Source organism: Pezoporus occidentalis, unplaced genomic scaffold (assembly GCF_034315485.1).
Source record: "Pezoporus occidentalis ecotype Australia unplaced genomic scaffold, CSIRO_AGI_Poc_V1 ctg38, whole genome shotgun sequence".
Lineage (NCBI taxonomy): Eukaryota > Metazoa > Chordata > Aves > Psittaciformes > Psittacidae > Pezoporus > Pezoporus occidentalis.
Window position 1 is genome coordinate 7,025,915 of NW_026915702.1, and position 21,098 is coordinate 7,047,012.

General features: G+C 46.5%; 1 protein-coding gene across 1 annotated transcript in view; it reads right to left on the reverse strand.

Annotated features, from left to right (window-relative positions):
- Positions 1-12,856, reverse strand: part of RELN (reelin) — a 282,373-nt gene extending 269,517 nt beyond the window's left edge. The window contains exon 1 of the mRNA XM_062632047.1: positions 12,191-12,856. Coding sequence (XP_062488031.1) covers positions 12,191-12,419 — 229 coding nt within the window. The 5' untranslated portion in view covers positions 12,420-12,856. The remainder of the gene's footprint in view (positions 1-12,190) is intronic.
- Between the last annotated feature and the right edge of the window lie 8,242 nt (positions 12,857-21,098).

Here is a 21,098-nt window from a genome sequence, read left to right on the forward strand (position 1 = left end):
ATTTGCTCTCTACCGTAATCTAATTGGGGAAAAGGCACTTGGGGGGACTTGCACACTGGGGTTTTGGGCAAGGTCCCAGAGGAAGAGTAGCCACTGTGTAATACACCACCACCGCTGCTCAAAGACAGTTTAGTGTCTACAAAACAATTTGTACTAAGAAAGCAGCCAGATGCCATCGCATTGGCTTTCCCTTGGTGATGAATAGCATGAAAGCTCCCTAACATCTGCTACCACTTGATGAAACAAAACTTACATCTCTTTGAGTGAAAAGGTCCACAGATGCTCACTGAAGTAATGTGGGCTGCCTGAAGCTGGGGAGAGACCAGTGCTGCCAGCCCCAGCCAAACCTGCACCTTTTCATCTCTGCTGGTTGAGGCAAAATGAAGAACACAAGGGAATATTTCCCTGAACAAAATAAACCAGCATCTCTCAAAGCCATTTCCATGTCTGTTCTGAGCAGTTCCTTTCTATTTGAGGTGGGCAGCCCTATAAATATTATTTCTTGAACAAAAGGTAATTTTAGAGACACAAAGGCCTACTTGTCTAGTTAAACGAATTCTAATTCTATAGATGCACGGCAACAGGTTTTCAAGTTTGGAGACAGAAATATCCTTTAACTGTAGGCATCCAGAAGGAGTCAATGGACAGAGCTCCTCTAAACCTTTTTTACTGAACACTGAAAAAGATTTCTGCTGAAAAAGAAAACTGAACAATGACTAGATGCAAAAGAAAACACAGTCAATATATACAGCCACATAGTAACTGCAGGTATCATTATAGAAAACCTGAGTTTGTTACCTTGGAAATGTCAGTACTGCTACCAGCTGCACTCCAGTGCCTTAGAGAGTGAATGATTATCCTGTAATTTATTTTGGGAACAAACGTGAGGAGAGTGGTGAGGGTTACTTGTCTGAATCAGAACTGCTCAGTGGCCGGAAATTAAATGGTCAACTTGTCAGAAGGAGAACTGTTCGATTTTTGGTTCAGTGACCAAAATGAAAAGAAAAAGAAAGAAAAAGAGATCAGCTTGGGTTAACATAAAAGGAGAAGTACTGAGGGCTTTAGCACAAAAAAAATAAATTAAAATATCAGTTAGGTCAATATGAAAATCTTCAATGAACCCAAAAAAATTCAACAAAGAATTTCATTCAAGCAGGAAAGTCTCATTTCAATTTCTGATTATGCAGCAAACTTTCTTTTTTTCACAGTTTCACAATTAAGATACTTTTCCACAACAAAAATCAAAACCATGTTTTGAAAATACCAGTAATACATTTCAAACGCTTCACTTCCTCCCAGTTTTGATTAAAACATTTACCAAGTTCTACACAAATACATTATCAGTTTTTGTTCTTTGCAAAATCAGGTTTTGGATTAATTCCCTGCAGACACGGCTGAATCAATTCTGAAGTCTTGTGCTTCATACAGAAATACTGCCAACTTGAAAACCTATCTGAGGTTGTGTCAGTCATCAGCAAACCAACTATAATAATTAGAAAGCATAAACATATTTGCCAGAGGTTTTTGATTTTTGTACTAACCAGCGCTGAGATTCTGAAGGCTGCAGTCTTTTGGGCCAGAGTCAGAAGAACTGTGCTACAAAAATGTTTAATGCTGGAGTTTAGCCAGAAATCCTCTCTTACAAACACTCTAGGAACTTTTTTTCACAGCACTCTATAGTACTGACCCCTTAATTTTGACACCTTGCACCCCACACACTGCAAGGCTGGGCGGCACTTTGTGAAACCAGAATCTTTGCCTTGGCCAGTTGTGCTGTTTTGTTCCTTTCTGCAGTTCTTGGTATCGATAATCATTTCATCCAGGGTCCAGATGAATGTGTCTAATTCTGGAAGAAGGTTTTTTTTTTTTTCTAGCAGCGCATTTCCCCTGTGAGATAGGAACACTGGAAGGTTATTGTGGCCTGGAAACCACAGCTTGTTTAGTCAGAAAGATAAATATTATCTATATTTCTTGTTCTTTCCTATCTATTGTATTGTCCTGGAGAACAGTGGGAAAACTGGAAGGCAAACGGCAGAGATCTTGCCAAGCCCCGTGACGTGATGAATGACTTCTCACATCCCAGGGCCTGACACGAAGAGAGGCCACAGAGGGTTGTGCTGCTGTTTTCAGATGTTAAAAAGGGCAATAACCTAACTCATTGCTTTCATTTCTAGCACAGGATGAGGTCCCCCATCCAGGACCTGCATAGGCAGACCTGGTTCTGCCATGAAGTATTCCTCTACAAGACCATGGGCAATATAAACAGGAAAGGTGATTTTTTTTTTTTGTGTCCTTTCTAGTTCACCTATGAATATTCTACCAGACATGTTGTATGCTGTGACCACAGAGCACCTCTCAGCCACAGAGAAACAGTTATTCCCAGATTTATCCAAGCCTTCTGGCCAGTGACTGTTTGTAAGCGGCGAGGAGAAGCAGACAGGCCAACCCAATATGGGTGATAAGCAAACTTCTTCTTTATTTGTGACGCAATTCACACATATATAGGAGTGGTATTCAGCCACCCCTTCTTGGCACAACAGTATTGGTTAGCCCCCCACAGCTTCCTCCACATTCTCCTCCCAGGTCCAGTCTCCGGCTACCTGTGGGGGCCGCCACCCCCTGCCTTGCTTGCACAGTCCTCCAGAACTCTATGGTTCTGCTCTTAGAGTCATTCTGCAACAACTGTTGTGTGCTCTCTCTTTTCCCTTTTCTTTCCTTCCTCTCTTCCATGATGTGCACAGCAGACCACCAACTTTCACAGTCTCCCCATGCATTCCCAGGGAGCATCCTGCATACGCTACCCATGCACAACCAAACGCAAATCCCTTCAAACCCAAGCACGGGCAGGCCAAAAACTGCCTGCAGATGTGAAAAGGCAAGATGAGGAGGAGAACACAGCATTTTCTCCCACATGTGGAGAAAAGGAAGCCTGCTTGATGGATTTCCCTGCATGAACTGTGGTTTTTCTTCCTTACCAACTTCTGATCATCCAGCTCAAGGACAGGAAATGGTGACGCCCCTTACACTGTATGTTTTTCACCAGCTGGACCACTCTGGTGGTACATCCACACGACGGCCAAATGCTGGAAGGGGACAAAGGATGAGGTGCCAGTGTCCAGCCACCCATGGCAGCAAGGAATGTTGAGCCAGACAGTAGGAAACATAGCCACAGCCAGAGCTGCGGTTGGAGACGGGCCCTCTTCTTGTCTTTTAGCTCTGTCAGGTCATACCCTTTTATTTAGAAAACAGTTCTTCAAGCAGACCCAGGGAGGAATAAATAACTCTGGCTAATCTGAGGCTTATTTTGCTAAGCGTGGTGCAAGAGCTCTTAGCATTCTGTATCCATCTGGTTTATAACTCGATGCCCTCAGCCTCATGTGTACAGCCCTGCCTCTTGTGAGAAACAGGAGCAGGGCCACAGGCGTGTATATGTGAGTAGATGCCATTCAGGGAAACTAACATAGAGCTTCACCCAGTCTCTGATGATTAATCTGCTCATCCTGCTGAAGAAGAGCAAGGGCACTGCCAGGTTCTCCTATTGTATCTTGCAAAACCAAAGAGAAAACAGTGACCACCCAGGGTGTCTGCATGCCCTAAGGCTTCTGCCTCAGGAGGAGACGCAGCTTCACAATTATTTCCAACTCCTAGAGAACCCCTACATCCAGAAGACTGGACTTATTAATAAGACTTCTCATCCACCAAACCTAACTCAAATTTTACTCAATCAAATACTCTGAACTGCCTCCCTGAGTAGCTGCACAGAGAGGAGGAGGGTACAGAGCTGGAGGCACACAGGGCCACCGTCCATCTGACATCTTCCCCTGCTGGTACCCAGCCTTTCAGCAAGGAGATGGAGACAGGCTGTCCCCAGGGGGCACACCACATCCCTCTCAGTGAGTGGGGCAAGGCAACCCACATAAGGTTATCTGTGGGGAGCACCATCCATCTCGTTGCCGGGCTGGATACACTCTGGGGTGTGTGTCATACCAGGACATAGGAAACTGGGGCAGCACTTGGACACTGCGCTGAAGCATTTGCGCAGTTCAGAGGGAAACGCAGAACTCCAGGAAGGTCAGTGTGGGAGTCTGAAAGTAGGATTGTGGGGGTTTTAAATTTAGGGTAGTGTAGGGTAAAGCTTGCACCTGACAGATGGATTTGTTGCCTGCTGTCACTCAGGGCTCTTGCAGGTTGAACTTCAACAAACACTGGAAAAGAGCCATTGATTTCACCCCTCAAGGAGATGCTTGTGAAAGTCTTACAACCAGTATTAATATCAAAGAGCCTAGAGGAACAGACTCCTCTGATTTGTTCCCAGGATGGAAAAACACAACAAGAGGGACCTTACAAAATCTGCAGAAAACATTCTCTGCTTTGCAATAAACGCCTTTGGGAAAGTGTCTGAACTCCTCACCTGCTCCCCTGCAACTTTCCCAGGCCACTCATGTCCAGTCCCAAAGACATGTCCTGCTTTCTAGACTGAAATGTTAGGTCATGAGGAAACACTACAAGGCAGCAGAGAGGCAGTTGCTCCCTTGATGCTTCACTGCTTCACTGATGCCGATTCCATGGGAAGACCAAGGATCCCACTGGTGTTTAGAGACAGGAGCCTTGTGCTGATTTTTTCCAGCATACAAAACCCACATACATTAACCAGTCTCCACAGAGAGCCTTGCTGACAGCAGCAGGATGAGGGTGAATAGCCAACAGCTACACCAGTCACCTGGAGTGACACAGGTGATGCTGCAGCTGGTGAGATGAAGAACAACTGCACAGGTGCCTCTGCTTGAAGCTAAACTGAACCCAACTGCCCAGGAAATGATGTGATGCTTGGAGGCATCAGCTGCTCCAGACAGTTGCAGTAGATGATGGCAAGGAGCCTGTGGCCCAGTGGCTGGCTGTTGGGTGCCATCTCTAACCCTAGCCAGGTCCTCTCCAGCTGCATGAGGACAGAGTAATGCCTGGTCCTGCACTGTGGAATAAATGTGCGCAAACCCTAATGCTCCTCACAAACCGTGGCTCTCCCTCTCTGAGCAGGATGTACACCCCTCTGACATTGCCTATCTGGCAAAAGTTTAGTGACATATATTAAAACAAAAGTAAAAACGCCTCCATGACCTTGCTCTTCCCTTCAGGAAAAGAGTAAAAAATATGTCGCCCGTGGGAGGTATCTGAGCACTGGGAAGCACCTAGGAGAAGGTCCCACAGGCATGAATCATGGGGATTTCTGCCTCCATGACACCACTGTCCACTGGAACAGCCCAGCCCGTGCTGCTTGGACTGAGTGACACACACACTAACTTTCATCTTCCAGGGCTGACCTGAGGGGAGGGAGTATGGATGAAGACCTCCTGCCTAACAAGAAGGCATCATTTGTCAAACTGGGGAAGGTCTTTTCCACAGGCAATCTGTTCCTGGGCTTTGACTGATGTTAAAACTTGCACTGTCAGAGTTTGTCCTATGGTTATCCCAGAGGCTAGTCATAACTGGGGGGAAAAAAAAAAGTGGGAATTACACAAATATTCCAGACACACATTTGCGCTCTGTGCACCTTTCATGCCTGATGAAAAGGCAGGAAATGTTAACACAAAGAAAGGAAGCATGTTAAAAAGACTGAATCTTTCATCAGAGACTATTGTAATTCTCATAACAAGGGTTGGTATGAAAGGTTGCTTATTCTCAGAGGTAAGACAGTGCTGTTTCCTTCCCTCTCCATGCAGCAAACACTCATGACAAATCTAAACCACAGCTGTACGGCATGAGATACACAAAGCAAATAAAGGTTGCATCCAAATCCATCTCAGCTGTATCACTATGGCTATTATCAGATTGGAGGTCACACTTCAACCAGTCACTATGCAAATACTGTAGTATTATACCTTAATAAAATGCTACAGTATTTCAGAAGCAGTGGCCTTCAAAAATCCAGATTAAGGCACCAATAAAGAAAATGAGAAATGCTACTGGCCTGACAGCCTCGCCCTGTTCTACCTAATGAGCCAACATGGGTTTGGTGGAATAATCAATGCAGGAAACACTGGAGAAATGTACTACAGTAACCCACTTATAACTCATTTACTGGTGACCTTAGAATTACAGCATTCCTATCTTGGTTTATACATATTTATATCTAATTACAACTATTTATAAGAAAAACATCTTTTTTAAATTTCTACTTAAGAGCAATTACTATGGACAGATTTTCTTAATGAATTTCACAGATAAATTATACATATGAAGAAATACCTCCTTTAAACTCAGAAACCAGAAAATATGCACAACATCCCCAGTGAAACAGTATTTTTACACCCTTTTACCATTTACGGGCTTCTTTTCTTCCTTGGCTTCAATGCTGTGCTATGGGAAGGGTCTGTGCACACATGCCAGCCCCAACACCAAGCTCTGGGCCTCAGATGGTGAACTCAGTGAGGCAGAGATCATTTTTTTCATGTGTACAGACAAGCCCTCTGCAGACCAATAATACCAACAATACCATTTCTGTCCTAGAGTCAGATGCCACCTGACAAATGTGGGTCACGCCAGCACGCCATGCTGACTTTGATTTCTGTTATTTGGGGCAATCAAGTCTCCTTTGCAGGGGGGAACAGCCCCCTGATGGGGAGAGAAAGGATTTAACCAGAGATTACATCTCTTCTGCAAATTTGCAAGAAAGGCTCATTTAGGCCTTTGTGGACCTTCCACCTCCTTTCATCAATGCCTGACCACATCTTTGGCTGAGCCATCTGCTGACCGCTTATTTGGGGCACCAATTACAGTGATGACAGCTGAATCCATTAAAACTTAACATCTTCCCTAGTGAAGAAACTTGGTTTGCAAGAGGCTCTCGTCTGTGACCTTGCCTACCTTTTTCTTTCAAGGTTGGCATCCTTCATCAGTTTCTATTCAGTTGATCTTGGAAGCACAACTCTTTCAGATTTGCCAAGACACACCACATGAACTCTGAGGCCAGACGAGAGCTTCAGAAATATGGACAATCCATTGGCCAACATCAAGAATTAGAGAACCACATTCACTCAGAAATGCATTAAGGCTGAGACTGAATGAATTCAAACAGATCATCTAAAGAACAGGCCACAGAACTCGGAAGTCTGCCTTGCTTTTGAAAAGGTCAGTTTATGCAAGAAAATCCTAAACCCAGCAGAGCAGAGTCAAGGTGCAAGCCGAGGGCTGTGGTGGATGAGGACGATTTTAGTAAATGCTGACCCAGATGTAATTATTATATGCTATGACACTCTTAAGCAGATGCAAGACATTGCCTGGGACCTCAGAGGAAAGAAGGGTCTAGAATCTTCCCTCATTCTTAATAACTTCCTCTCCATGGCTACCAATCGCCAGCCTCTCATTTTTAATTCAAGTGTCCCTTAAGAGTTACAGAATAATCCCTGGAGCTAATGGGACTCCCGTGAGCAAAAATTTCTACACACCTCTTTAATTTAAAACAAAACATGGTGGAAGTATCCATTCTTCCAAAGATCAGAGGAGAGTGCAAGTGGATGAAATGAAATGTGTTGAGGGAATACCCTGCAAAAGACTCAGGATGACCTGCTTCTTGGGCTGATACTGGAAAATATACATAGACAGAAATTTGTTCTTTTACCAATACATGATCACTAACATCACTTTCTGTGCAATCTTTACTTCTGCTGGCTCACAAAAAGCTTTCTGCGCTTTGGCATAACCCATAGAGAAAGTATCCATAACTCAGTTTCTGCATTTAGTTGTTATCCTGTTTACACCTCAAGCAGCATCACCACTTACTCTCCAGTTACTTTCTCTTCCCTCCCTTTGAACCCCAACAGCTCTTTATTTTTTAACAATCTGAACATTATAATGAAAATACCCACCAGATCAAATGGGTATCAGAAATGCAAGTAACCCTAAAGAAAACAGATACCAAATCACAATCTGTATTTCTTAGATAGAGTGGTTAATAAAAAAGGTAGAATTGGCCAGACTTTAAACAACTTTTTATCTGTGCTGAAAGAGTGCATAACCACCACTTAAAATAGTTGAAAACCATTGTTTACAACCTACCAAAGCAGTGGTTCCAGACAATATACAGTATGTCTAAGAATAGTAACAGTCATTGATGGAAACCGATAACATTTGGGGACTGAAGGTTACTCTGTTCTGGAAAAAAAAAAAAAAGGAACAATGGAGAGTGAAATAGAAACTCAAGTCTCATTAAAGAAAACTATTTTAAGGGTAGAATGATGAGTTTTGACATCAATCATGGGAAAACAGTTCAAAGTTGTTCTTAAAAGATCTAAATTTGAAACCTTGAGAAAAAAAGCACTGTTCAGAGTGACAGAAAAAGTAATCTAAGGGATAACAAAAAATACAGTGTAAAGGCGATCCACGTGTGATTTTTAAACACTACAAATCTGATTGGTCATTTGCAGGTTTCTGTGACTAAAGGCAGCGAAGACTTGTATTAAAAAATTTAATTTATACTGTTGTTAGATTTTTTCCTGAAGAAATTATATTCTGCTCTGTAGATTACAGTGGAAAGCCCAAGAGAAAACCAAACCAGCATCACTGCTATCTAGCCCCATACAAGCAAGCCAAGTGGGTCCTGATGCAGCTCTCCAAGCACACGACCACCGCTCGGCTGGAAGGAAGCTGAGCAGGTGCCTACATCAAACCAGTGCACACTTTGTCAGTTTGCATTTGAGCAAGCACTGAAGTGCTTTGCCAGCTCAAGGACTTAATTAAATTTGAAATAAGCTAATTCAAGGAATAAAAGTCTGCCAAAGGTAATAAAATTGTTTACCGATTCATCAAGTTGGTCCTGTATATAAAAGAGCGTATTTATATGCAGTGTAGGTCTGGTGCTATTCAATCAGTGAATGCATTTTTAAATATTTACTGATTGCAGGAATAGGGCCAAATCTGGAGTATTTTAAGGGTTAGGAGAGAAGTGTTAAATCCCCAATATCTAATTTAACTATGCAAAATAGGGAATATTATTGCCTTTATTTTACTTATGAATTTCAGCAAAATAAAGTGCTGGATCCAGTGTGTCAGAAAAGCCACTTGCAGAAGCTCCTGTGTTTGCCAGGTTGCCAGGCAAGTGTCTTTGGCACCAGACACCATCCCTCTCCTGGGGTGCAGGCCAGCGCAGAGGACAGTTGGGCAAACAGACAAGACCCAGTGCCACAGCTCCACTGGCTGCCCAGTGGCTCAACTCCCACCCTGAGAGCCCAAAGAAACGTCTGAACATAACAGAAAGTTGTTGGCTGATTTTTTTAAACGAGAATGTTTCCTCATTCAGCCCTTGGCGTACGTTTTCACCCAATTCACTCCTCCTTCAACTCGATGCTCTTGGGTGCTGCTGTCACCTGCCCCTGTTGAATGAAGGAGCAGCAAGTGTAACAAGGGGCCTCACCAGAACTTGTGAAGAGTCAGAGCAGTGTATTTTAATAGGCTCTCTGAGCAGGTGAATTTGTTTTGTATGTGTGCAAATCTCCCTTTGTCTTGTGCTTCTGTACTGCACCTCAAAACACAACACTGCCTTTAAAGTTTGATTTTTTAAATGACAAATGCTCGGCCAGTGCAGACTGGCATGTTTCAGTAGTATTAAACTGCACTGTATAAAAGCCGAGATTGCTTCTAATTATTTCTTCAGATTGTATACTTGGGGGAAGGAGGGGTTTCTTTTGCTATATTTAACATTGATAATTGTTATATTTAAAAATATTCAAATGAGATATTTCAAAATATCTAACTGATTAAATGTGCTTAGCTGGAGGATATGTCTGCTGCGCTGTGCATAGCAAGTAGGCAGTGCTTCTTGCCTTGTTTTGGCACAGGTGAGTGTTTAATCAATGCACAAAACGGAAAGAAATTACCATTGCAAGTTAGAAGTAAGATGCGAGGCTGGCTCACACCAGGGTGTATGTACACCTTGTGCCGTGCAAGTGAATTAGTTTTCAAGTTCAGTTAGTGGACCTTCTTCGTGATTACCCTTTAAAAGCACCCAGTTTGTTTATTCTTTCTTAACACAACGGCTGTAGGGAGGCCCTGAGACGCTCTGGTTGTATCCCCGGGGGCAGATGTCCCCGGCGGGGCCGAGGACAGAGCAGCGCACGGAGAAGCGCAGCGGGCAGCGGGTCTAAGGGAGCCAGCGGGAGCAGCAGCGGCCGGCGGCCCCGCAGCGCCCGGGCGCATCTCGGCGGGGCTGCCCACGGGCAGAGGCGCAGCAAGGCTCACAGGGCCGAGGGAGCGGCGCGCAGCGGGGCGCAGGGCAGCGACGGCTCCGCCAAACTGCCCTGCAGCCCGTCAGAGCGGGCAAGTGAAGAAACCCCGGAGCCGTGTTTCGCTCTGTCAGGTGAAAAACTGCGGCGGAAAAGCCACCCTAGGGTACCTGGAAGGTCTGGCACGCAGCTGAGGAGCTTCTCTGCAAGCTGAGATATTAAAATTCAAGCCCCCTTTTAAAAGGGCGAGAGGCAGAAGAGCATCCCCCAGAAACACACACGCACACCCCGCTCCTCACCCTGCAGGCAGCCCTGCCCGGAGCCCTGCTTTATCTAAACCCTGCCCGCAACCTGTCCCGCAGCCTTGCCTGCAGCGCTCCCGCGCCCACCACAGACGCCTCTCCCCAGACCAGCAACGGGGCTTAAACACGAGATGCCTGCTGGAAAACACGGCAGCAGCGAAGGAAAGGCTGGGGGGATTCTGCTATGTATGCGTCTGAACCATATTTTTAAACCCCCAGAACTTAAAATCGTGCAAGATGGAAATTCCAGCCTCCTTTTTTCCTCAGTAGGTTGAATGCAACTTAACTGACCTGAGCGTGTATTACGGGCTGGAAGATGGGGGGGGGGGGGGTAAAGAAAAAAAAAATCATCTGAAATCAGGGAATTTTCACGTGGTTTGTTAAAAGGAACACCCGTATTTTTAAACCAAAAGTTTCCTATGAATTTGGTAAAACTATACAGGTGAAGGTTATACACAGACAAAACTTCAGGATCCCTTAGATCGTGACAAAATGAATACTGTGTGTGTTCAGGTTTTGTGTCTTCACAGAACAAAAATTAATCAGAATCTTCACATAATGATTCAACCATTTACCTAAAACGTAAATTCTCAGCCGGAATATATCAAAGTCACAAGTTTAACTCCATCTTTAGCCAGGGACCACTACACAGCATCTGCTTCTGAGCAAGGTGTTTTAAATAAATATTTGCTAATATTTTTTTTTACTTTTTATTGCTTACAGCAGAATTAGCTTCTACGATGCAGCACGGCAAAACCTCAAGCAGACACAAAGAGAGAGAAGGATTAGTGACTATACGTTTAAGCGGTCTTCCACGGTTATGAATTAAAAGATGTTTCACACATGGAAGTTTTCTATACAGAGAAACGGCGGTAAGGCCGTTGAACTCTACAGCTCCTGGCTTACAGGGGCACTTCGCAGCCGAGAGCAGTTCTGCACAGCAGCACACCCCTCCTGCCAGGCAGCGGGTTGTGCCCCTCACCCCAGAAATACACCACCCAGGTAAAGACCCTACTGGTGGGGACAACTTCCCCCGCTCCGTTTCATTCTCCTCAGCCTGGACGTTTACAAAAAGCAGGTTCATTTATTAATTCTGGGCACGACCTTCCATCCTCAAAGCCACCTGCGAGGGCCTGACCTACCGCTCCCGCCTGCGGCTCCTGCACGGGCAGCAACAGGCGGCTCCCTGGGGACCCTCTCGGTGCCCCGCCAGCGGCACGACACCGCCACTGGGCAAAGGAGGATGCGATGGGCGAAGGCTGGGTCCGAAAGCCACTGAAGTGGGAAAGGGACAGACCTCCAGCAACTTCGGAGGTTCTGGATCCGGCCCTGAGCCCGCTAAGGACAGGGGACTCGCAATTTCCTCTGGCTTCTGGCTGCGCCTCGCGGGAGCAGCGCCGGGGCGGAGCGGGGCTGCGACGGCGGCGGCAACGCGGCCAGGGCAGGTGAGGACGGCCCTGGACGGCGGGGGAGCGCCGAGGAGCCCCTCGCTGGGACTGCCCTGTGCACATGGCACACAGCCACGCCTTCCCCGTACAGGGCGCCCGCACCCCCCTTTCACTTTCCCCTGTGTGGCTGCGGGGCCGCGGGGCCGCTCCTTGGTGCGGGACCCCCAGGGGCCGCCCTCCCACTGGGATCAGGGCAGCGCTGAGCACTGCGGGGACTGACACCTACCGTGGTACTCCTGTCCGGGCACGTAGGCGGCGGGGCTGCCCGCGATGTGCAGGGCGATGAGCACCTCGCCCTGCTCTCCGTCGCCCTCCAGCTCGCCGTGGTGGGTGCAGAGGAAGAAGAAGGGCGAGAAGCGGGCGCGGGGGGCGGCCGCCCGGCCCGCCGCCAGCAGGGCACCCAGGGCGGCCAGCAGGCAGGGCCAGCCCCCAGGGACGCCCCGCCGCCGCTCCATGCTGCTGCCGCTGGCGCCGCTGGGGCATCCAGGGCACGGCGGGGCCGCCGCGCCGCACAGCTCCGCTCCGCACTGGACGGGACGGGGCGGGACGGAATGAGACGGGGCGGGCGCTGCCCCCCGCCGCGGCCCGCGGGAGTTCGTGGGGAGGCGGGCGCGGAGAGCGGAGCTCGGCGCGGGCAGGGGCGGCCCCTCCGCGCCCGCCGAAGGCTGCACCTTCCCCGCCTGCCGCTGTCGGGGTGCGGGGCACGGAGCTGGGAGTGCGAGGGCTGGGAATAATTTATTTCCCCCGGTGTCGGGGTGGGAGGGAGGGGAAGGTCCCTCCCCTCCTCCTCCTCCGCCTCCTCCTCCGCCGCCGCCGCCCGCTCCTCTTGCTCCTCGTTCTGCGTGCCGGTGTGCGGTGCTGCCGCTGCGGAGACGAGGGCTGCGAGCTGGGCTCTGCTGCTCGCCCTTTGTCTGCCTCTGTGGGTTCCTGTCCCTGCCTTGCCCCTGCCCTGCCCCTGCGTCCCCGCCCCAGGTTCTGCCCCTGCCTCCGCTACTGTGTCCCAGCCCCTGCCTCTGTTCCGGCCCCTGTCGCTGCTCCGGGTCCCCGCCCCGACACCTGAATCCCTACCCCTGCTCCTTCCTTGCTCCCATGTCCCTGTCCCTCTGCCTCAACCCTTGTCTCTCTGCTTCTATTCCTCATCCATCCTTTTGCCCCATCCCTCTGTACCTCTGCTCCAGAGCGCATCCTTGTGACCTGTTTGTCCTCGTCCCTCCGTCCCAGCCTCTGCGCACCTGCCCCAGCACTTGTCCTTTTGCCCCCACCCCTCTGGCCCAGCCCTTGCCTCTCTGCCCCTGTCCCTGCCCCAGCCTCAGCTCTGCCTCTGTTCTACCTGCACCAACTGCTTTGAAAGTGAGATTTTTACTTAAACCTTCCCCATTACCGTCTTTAAAACGACACATGGGCACAGGCAGGGGTGGGCTCTGAAGCTCTGGGAGGTCAGTGTGCGAGCTCCTGGGGAGGGCAGGTTCCTGGGAGAGGGCTTCAGACCCCCTCCAGTGTGTGTCCGTGCCCTGCATCCCAGGAAGAGGAGCAAACCCAGCGGCGACCACAAGGGGAATGAGCAGCTGAACACAAAACACCGACAAGTAGAATAATTCATAAAAACATACATTTTTAACAAAGCAGGGCTGGCAGAAGGACCACGGTGTCAGGAGCAAATCTACCAGGGTTTGAAGAATCCACCACGCTGCTGCTGGATGCCAGCTAATGCCCAGAGACAGGCTGGGTGAGCTGTAGTGACAAGGTGTAATTAGAAAGGAGAGCCTGCATGCCAGCATTTTCGAAGTGCAAAACTGGCACCGTCCAGGGGCTCCCTCCTGGATTGGTTTCAGTGCCAGAGGGAAAGGTTCCCTCCACGGAGAGGCGTGAGCCACATGGATGGCACCACGCAGCTGCCCTATGTCCGTGCAGGCTGCTTCGCTGGCCCACCTCCCACCCAGCTGATGGAGAGCCCGCACGGTGGCCCTGGGGACATCCTCGCCATCTGCCCCACCTGCCTTTTCTGCTGTCTCTGCACTGAGCCTAGCTTACCGCCACCAGCAAAACTTTCCTGTCTTACTGGGTGGCTCCCTGCTAGGGATGGATTGAGGCCATGTCCCTTACTGGCTCGGATGGAGAAATGCACTGCGACGTGATCCTGCTGTAAAGATGAAAGGTGTGCAGTACAGGGGACAGGGCAGGTCCCACTGTTGCTCTGAACGGTGGGAATCCCTGGCCACTGCTGTGGAAACTGAGTTCCGCCAAACTGAGTCTGGCTCCAAGGCTTCCTTTTTAGCTAGGTTATTTTTCAGCTTTGGGTATTTGTTTGGTTTGTGGTTTTTGTTAACATCTGTCGCTCCTCCATAACTTTCAATGCATGTAATAGTGACGGACTAATAATAACATTTCCTCATGCCAAACTCTCATGCAGGCAAAAGCTGTGTGGAATCACTGGCAAAAAAGCTGCCAACAGGCCGCGTTCGCCCTCATGCATTCCTGTTTCCCTCCACCAAGAGCTCACCAGTGAGGCCAGGCCATGCCAAAGAGGCTGGGCAAACATACCTCAGCTCATGTACTCTCTGCTCAGCATCCATGCAAAGTTAGCCAGTCACTCTGGGGGGCTGCCAGGCTTTACTCAACTCTTCTGCTCTATAAAAAAGCAGGTGGCAGGAGAAGAGGGTGATGGGCTCCCACTGCTGCAGGAGGGGGGGATGCCGCCTGCCTCTGCCAGGTGTTGCCATACCAGTTGCTAGCAATGCCTTTTCATTTCTTTTTTTTTCCAAGAGATAGTTCCCTAAATAAGCTTGGGAGTGTGGAGATTGCACTGGGAATTGGATAGGGCCTGTGCTGATGAATTTTAGGCAATTTTCTTTGTTTCCAGCTGTTTAGTATCCAGAGCAGCCAGGACTGGTTTTGCAGCCAACCCACCCTTTTTCTTTACAATCTGTGTATGCCACTTACCAATGAGGGGACGTTAAGTCAAGGAAGGTGAGAAAGGTAATGACTACATTTGGAAGCTTCGTGCCTCTCCTTAGTTACCTGTTTCCTCCATTTGTTCATCATGCCTCTCTCTAGTCCGCCCACCTGTCCTCCTTTGTTTCTTACACTTTCACAAGACCTCTAACTTCTTCTTTGTAGGGCAAGATGGGGAAGTCCCACGATCATGGCCTGATATCTCATCCAAGCTCTGTTGACTGGGAATTGAGGAGAGACTGCAGACCACTGATACTCAATGACACAGGTCTCAAAGGGGTCACCTGGGGCCTTGAACCCCATTTACTGCACCCACTAGAAATAGACATTTGGTCCAGACAAGACAGATACCTTTCTTCTCGGACCTGACCTATCTAGGGCAAAAAGTGCTTTCCAAAACTCTCTGCACACTTCAGGAAGAAATAGAAAAATGATGCTTAATGGTGCTCATCAGCAAAACAGGGGGACCCAGGGTATTACAAAACCCACAAATCCCACAGTTTTGCATGTCCCTACAGCAGCAGGGAAACTTTTGCTGTGTATATTTGCAGGGGATCAAGGCTATGACCAAGCCCCATGCATTAGAGGGAAGGAAGAAGCTTCCAGACCCTGCCAGCCTTTACCTAGGGGATAATTTCTTCCTGGTCCCAGCTCCAGCACAATCTCCCTCATACGAGCATGATTTACCCATAACAGACCGTAGACCTCCCCTGGTATGACAGACTTTGTTGTGACCAGGAGCACCAGCATGACTCGCTCATCTCCTGCCCCTGCCCCTGAGCAACCTTCAGCATGGCTGGGTGAGGGGGTAGCCTCCTGCCACGCTGTCCCCATGGCTTGCAGGAGACTGGCATGTGCTGCTCGCCAGATAGGTTTTTGCATTGGTTTCATAGCCCCTCACTTCTCTGGGTAACAACGGTACCTGGGTTTTGAAGATGAGGGGTTTGTGCAGTGTCTTTGGCCAGAATTTCTCCTTCATCAATCTCCTACTGACAGCAAGGCTAAGGCATTATTATTAATAACAATAAATAAAAGTGACTAAGACCAACCTGTCTGCATCAGAATAAAAGCTTGTAAAAACCATAATAACCTCTATTGTCACACTCCTCTGATCCAAGGTTCTCCATGTAACTTGCCACAATTCCTTGTTGAAGACAGCACCTAATGCTGCAGGATGGAGGTTACCGTGGACTTTCACCCCTTGTGCAGTGTATTTTTTAAACAGAAAATAACAGGGAGTAAATTGAGATGAGAAAAGACTGAAGACTGCAGTGCAGGATGCAATAGGTAGAATGTAAATAATTACTTAGGAAGTACAGGCCCCTTCCAAGCATGGGTGTGGGGGGGAAATCACAGCACAGATGGACGTGGCTGCAGTCCATATCAATTTATGGAAGTGATTATTCAGGCAGTGGAGCTGCTCACTTCATTCAGGGAGAGAGCTCACACCCCAAAAGCAGAATTGAAAAGCACATTATCAGGCAAGTAGCTGCTTTATTAATGTGTCCACAACAGATCATTTTGCAAGGGTCAAGACAGGCTGAGGAGCTACTAACACCAAGCAGTAAGGAGCTTTGCCCAAGTTCCTTGGGTCTAGGTAAAGGCTTTCATGGAAGATTTTGTCTCTTGTCACTGTCACCATGTGGAGATCTTGATGGAGAGTCTTGTCCCCAGCTTTTAAGTTTTCTATGACAAAAATTATGGAAACTGCCTAGACTTTCTACATAGTTAGCTATAAATGAGAGAGCTATGGAGTACTGGGTTGCAAGTACCATTTATTCATTGTGGTATAGCATGTAACATCTGAAAAAAAGGAAAAACTTTTGACTATAAATGTTTCCAGACTATAAAGTGGACTTTCCAAAGTGAGATCTTTCCACCAAGTAGTTTATTTTCTGCTCATCCATGCAAGCTTGAGTGCTTTCTCTTTATGTGTTTCCTCTTGACCATCAGACAGACATGTAAAGCAGACCTGCTCTTTTTGCTTCTTGGAAGGTTTTGCTTGAAGACAGACATACCAGTGGCTAGAAAAGAATGATGTGAGGGTTGTGAAGAAAAAACAACCTTTGTAGCTGATAGAAGGAATGAATTGCCCATGATCATTTCACCCTAGAAGAAGCATTTGCATGTTACTAGTGGCAGTGGCTAGGAGCACCGGGGCCCAGCAGGCCCTGTAGCTCAGGCATGTTCTTGTCATCCTGAGACATAAGGGCTGAGTTTAACTGTGCAGCAGCTGGTCTTCTGGAGATGGGGAATGGGAAGTCTTCAGCAAATACATTGAAACTGCAGCACACAGCCAGACTGAGTTACTTAGGGCAGTGTATTATCCCATCCCATCTGTTCCTGTACCAGATGTAGACTAGAAAAAAATACAAGTTGTTGAGATGGACATCTGCCCACCTCAACAAGTTGGCCATCAATACCATTGATGCACTTCAACTGCAGGCTGGAAAGCCCTTCCTCAGTCATCCCAAGGTGTATAGGGTCTCTTCATAATCCCAATCAGGGAAATAAACAGGGAGGATGGGTCTGACCATGCTAAACTGAGATGAACCCCATGTTTCTTGATGCTATCAGTGAAGTTGAGTGAAGTTTGGCTTCAGCAAAGTTGAAGTGTGTGCCCTGTGAATGCTGGACAGCAAAGTCAGAAGTAAGTAGTAGCTAATTGATCTTGACTCCTCTTCCAACACAAAGTCTTCTGTTCATGACGCCTCATTGTTTCCTTCTCCAATTTATGCAGGGGCTTACCAGAGAGGCCTGGCACTCCAGAGCTGCCTTTGCCATGCCAAATAACCCTGTGGGATGAATCCCTTTTTTGTGCAGAGGACTTGTCATGGTCGGGTAATAGTGCAGTCTGGCCTTGCCAGTTACATGAACTTTGCTCTAAAGTAGAGCCCAAGTCTTTTCTAAACAAAAGCCTAAATGTGAAATCATAGGCAACTTCCATGCCTATGTTATTACGAGATTTTAATTTCTCTAGGGTAGGAGCAATAGCAGCTGTTCGGCTGTTCCATTTTCCAGGGGGCTGCTGCTATCTCATGATTTAATCTGAAAATAGAGTATTTAACTGTATGTATTTTTCTCTCCTTGATATTGCATTTCATTCAAATGGGTTTAAACTTGTATTTCTGTATTGCTTATTAACTTTAATGAGGTAAACATAAAAGAGAATATTGAAAGGCTTTTCTTTTTCAGAAAGGCATTTCTTTACAAACACTGTTGGTGCTATCAAATAGGTGAGCCTAAACCCTGAAATTTACTATCGATCCTGTAGCTATTAAAAACAAATAGAAGATTAAAACAAACCCAAACCAGGGAACAAATATTGACAACTTTCTATTGTCTGGCTTTTAAGAATTTAAGGGTGAATACTTTCAAAGGGTGGAAAGTCTTTATGGTCCAATCTAATATATTTTACATTTACGAAATTGCTTTCAAGATTTAAATCTACAGCAAATAAACTACGCTTATGCTTAGAAAAGAAGGTAGTGGGAAGGACTTAGAGCTTTATGTTATTCTGAATTTTTATTATGTATAAAAGTAAAAATTACTGAAGACAAACACACAACACTCATTATAGTTCTCACATTGCATGTTCCTAATTTGGATGATCAATGAACAATTTTGGATGCAACACAGGCATAAGCATATAATTTTTTCTGTTTCCGATTCACTGTGCTGCTGTGCCCTATTAGCACCACGTGAGGAGTGTACCTAAGTGTATTTAAAGGAGATTCCACTTGACTCTGGTTATTTACAATTCTAATGTTCGATCTTGTTTTGCAAATCTGATTTTCAAAGTACTTTAAATTAACATCTCTCATATAAAGAGGCATCTCCTGCAACAAGTATTCACGTCCATGACTATTGTTTCCCATTATCCATTTGCTGCTCTGGATCTCCATGAAGAAACGCTGTGTATTTACTCGTGTCACATCTGCATACTGAAGTTTCCAAGGCTTTCATTAACTTGCAAATATTTATCGTGGGTAGTCTTTATCTGAAGAATTTTTTAAATGTCAGTGGCCACAAAAGGAACTCTTAGTCCATTTTACTGCCTAATTTGTCTCACTATTCTAACTTAAATAACCCCAAGGACACAGAGTACACAGGGATAACAGGCCAGGAGAGTCTTAACAGTTTACTTTGTGAGCAGAAGTGGGACGTAAATCCTGACGAAGTCTATAAAAGATACTTCTTCTGCTTTAATGATCACTAAGCTTTCAGAGACCCAGAAAAGATATTCCTTCTTTTTTATTTAATGATCGCTAAACTTGCAAAGAGCTGGAAATACATTTTACCGTGGGTTTGGGAGGTTTTCTCTTACCATCTCTGCATTTAAAACCTATCTAAAGTATACAATTTGTGTAACGGAGTGTCAGTGGACCTGTGTGTGGAGATCCAAGATTCAACACTTTTATCTAAGGCACACAACTGCAGCTGCAAGCTGCTGTGAGGATACGTGTTGCTTGCCTACTGTCTACCACAAAGAATTTCTAGCTGCAGGTGCAAATATGATGTAAGAACAACCTGAATGGCCATTGCATCAAAACTATTTAAAATACCCACAGATTTATGCAAACCTGGAGGATAAAGTGGGAGTCTCACTGATGAACTGGGGCTTGCGGGAGGAGGGACCGGGCTGCAGCATCTGTCTCACCACCCCCTGACCCAAAGCGGGACATACCCTAGGGTGTCAAAGCTCATAACTTATGTGAGAGCTGGTCACTGGGGCCACTGAATTCTCAGGTTTGTTTTTCAGCCCATCGATGTAGGGGTTAATGTGTTGGCCACCCTCAGTGACTGAGTCACTGTGTTTATGGACTAAACTAGATTTAACTAGATTTCTCTATTTCTCTTTTTTTTTTTTTTCTTTTTGCCCTCATTTTCTTTTTTTTTCTTTTTCATTTTCCTTTTTAATATTTTCCTTTTTGATTTTTATTTTTAGTTTTCCTTTTTTTTTCTTTTCTTTTTTTTCTCTGGCTTTGGGGGTGGGTTTTTTTTGCGGTTAAGGAGCATCGTTTGAAGTGGGAGTGGAAGCCTGGCTCTGGCTGTTCACACAAGTGGGCTCTTCATGGCAGCCCAGCAGCAGAGACTAGCTGGGCACCAAGAAAGAGAGCTGCAGGGGGTGAAGGTAAGGGTGTTTGTCACAGCCCTGAGGGATGTTTAGGGAGTGCAAAAGGACCACAGGTAAGTGCCCTCATGGGGCCTGGTGGTCTGCAAGCATCTTGGAATACGCACAGGGCAGTTGAACATCACCAGTAACAAGCCCAATCAGTAAAGGTGCACACCAGACAAAAAGCCACATCTGTCACATCTTCAGGGACCCTTAAACCTGTGTGCACATGGGCCCAAGCCTGAAGGTGGGGTTAATGATACAAGTGATGTGAAAAGGCTGACGCCTGACAAAAAAATGGGAACAGAAAACAACCTGGTGGTAACTTTCTTCTTGTTCCCAGCATGCTTCATTTATTGAAAATATCTCATCAGAGCCTTGTGTCCTCAGAGCTGCACAGTCACACTGCTTTTATTTCATTTTGATAGCTTGTGAATTGTAAAATTAGTCATTTTTCAGAGCAAGTCCTGTCCAAGAAATACATCAAGACCATAAAACATGGGGCCAGGGTATAGCGACCACATGAATGCAGTAAAGAAGTTAGGAATGGTACCTCTACTTCACTTTTGACCCACAAAATTACTTTTTCAACCAAAATAAGACCGCTTTTAAAATCAGACTCATAGGTTAATTAAAAAAAAAAAAAATCTTAATTCGTATTAGCAGCAAAGCATTAGGATAAGCCAGAATAGTATAGAATAAGCAGGTACTTTTCATTATTCCAAAGCCTCCACCAGAAGTCTAAAATTCATCACTTACGAGTCAAATATTCCTCCCAGCTCCCTTTAAGAAGGTCACTTAGAAATTTCTCAGAGTGGCTGTCAATGGGAATCTCTTGTATAATACAAAGTATAAATGAGACCACAGCATTTTTATCCTCAAGAGGAATCATGGTTATACTGCTAAGGAGCAATCTGGTCACTGCAAGAAAACCATCAGGCTCCCATCTCTGCCCGTGGCTTCTTTTGACAAAATTTGTCCCTCCATGTCTCAGTGTCACCAGTTTTAACATGAGACTGTATGAACTGGCCCAGGTTGGGCAGCAGGCTCCCGGTGTGACTGTACT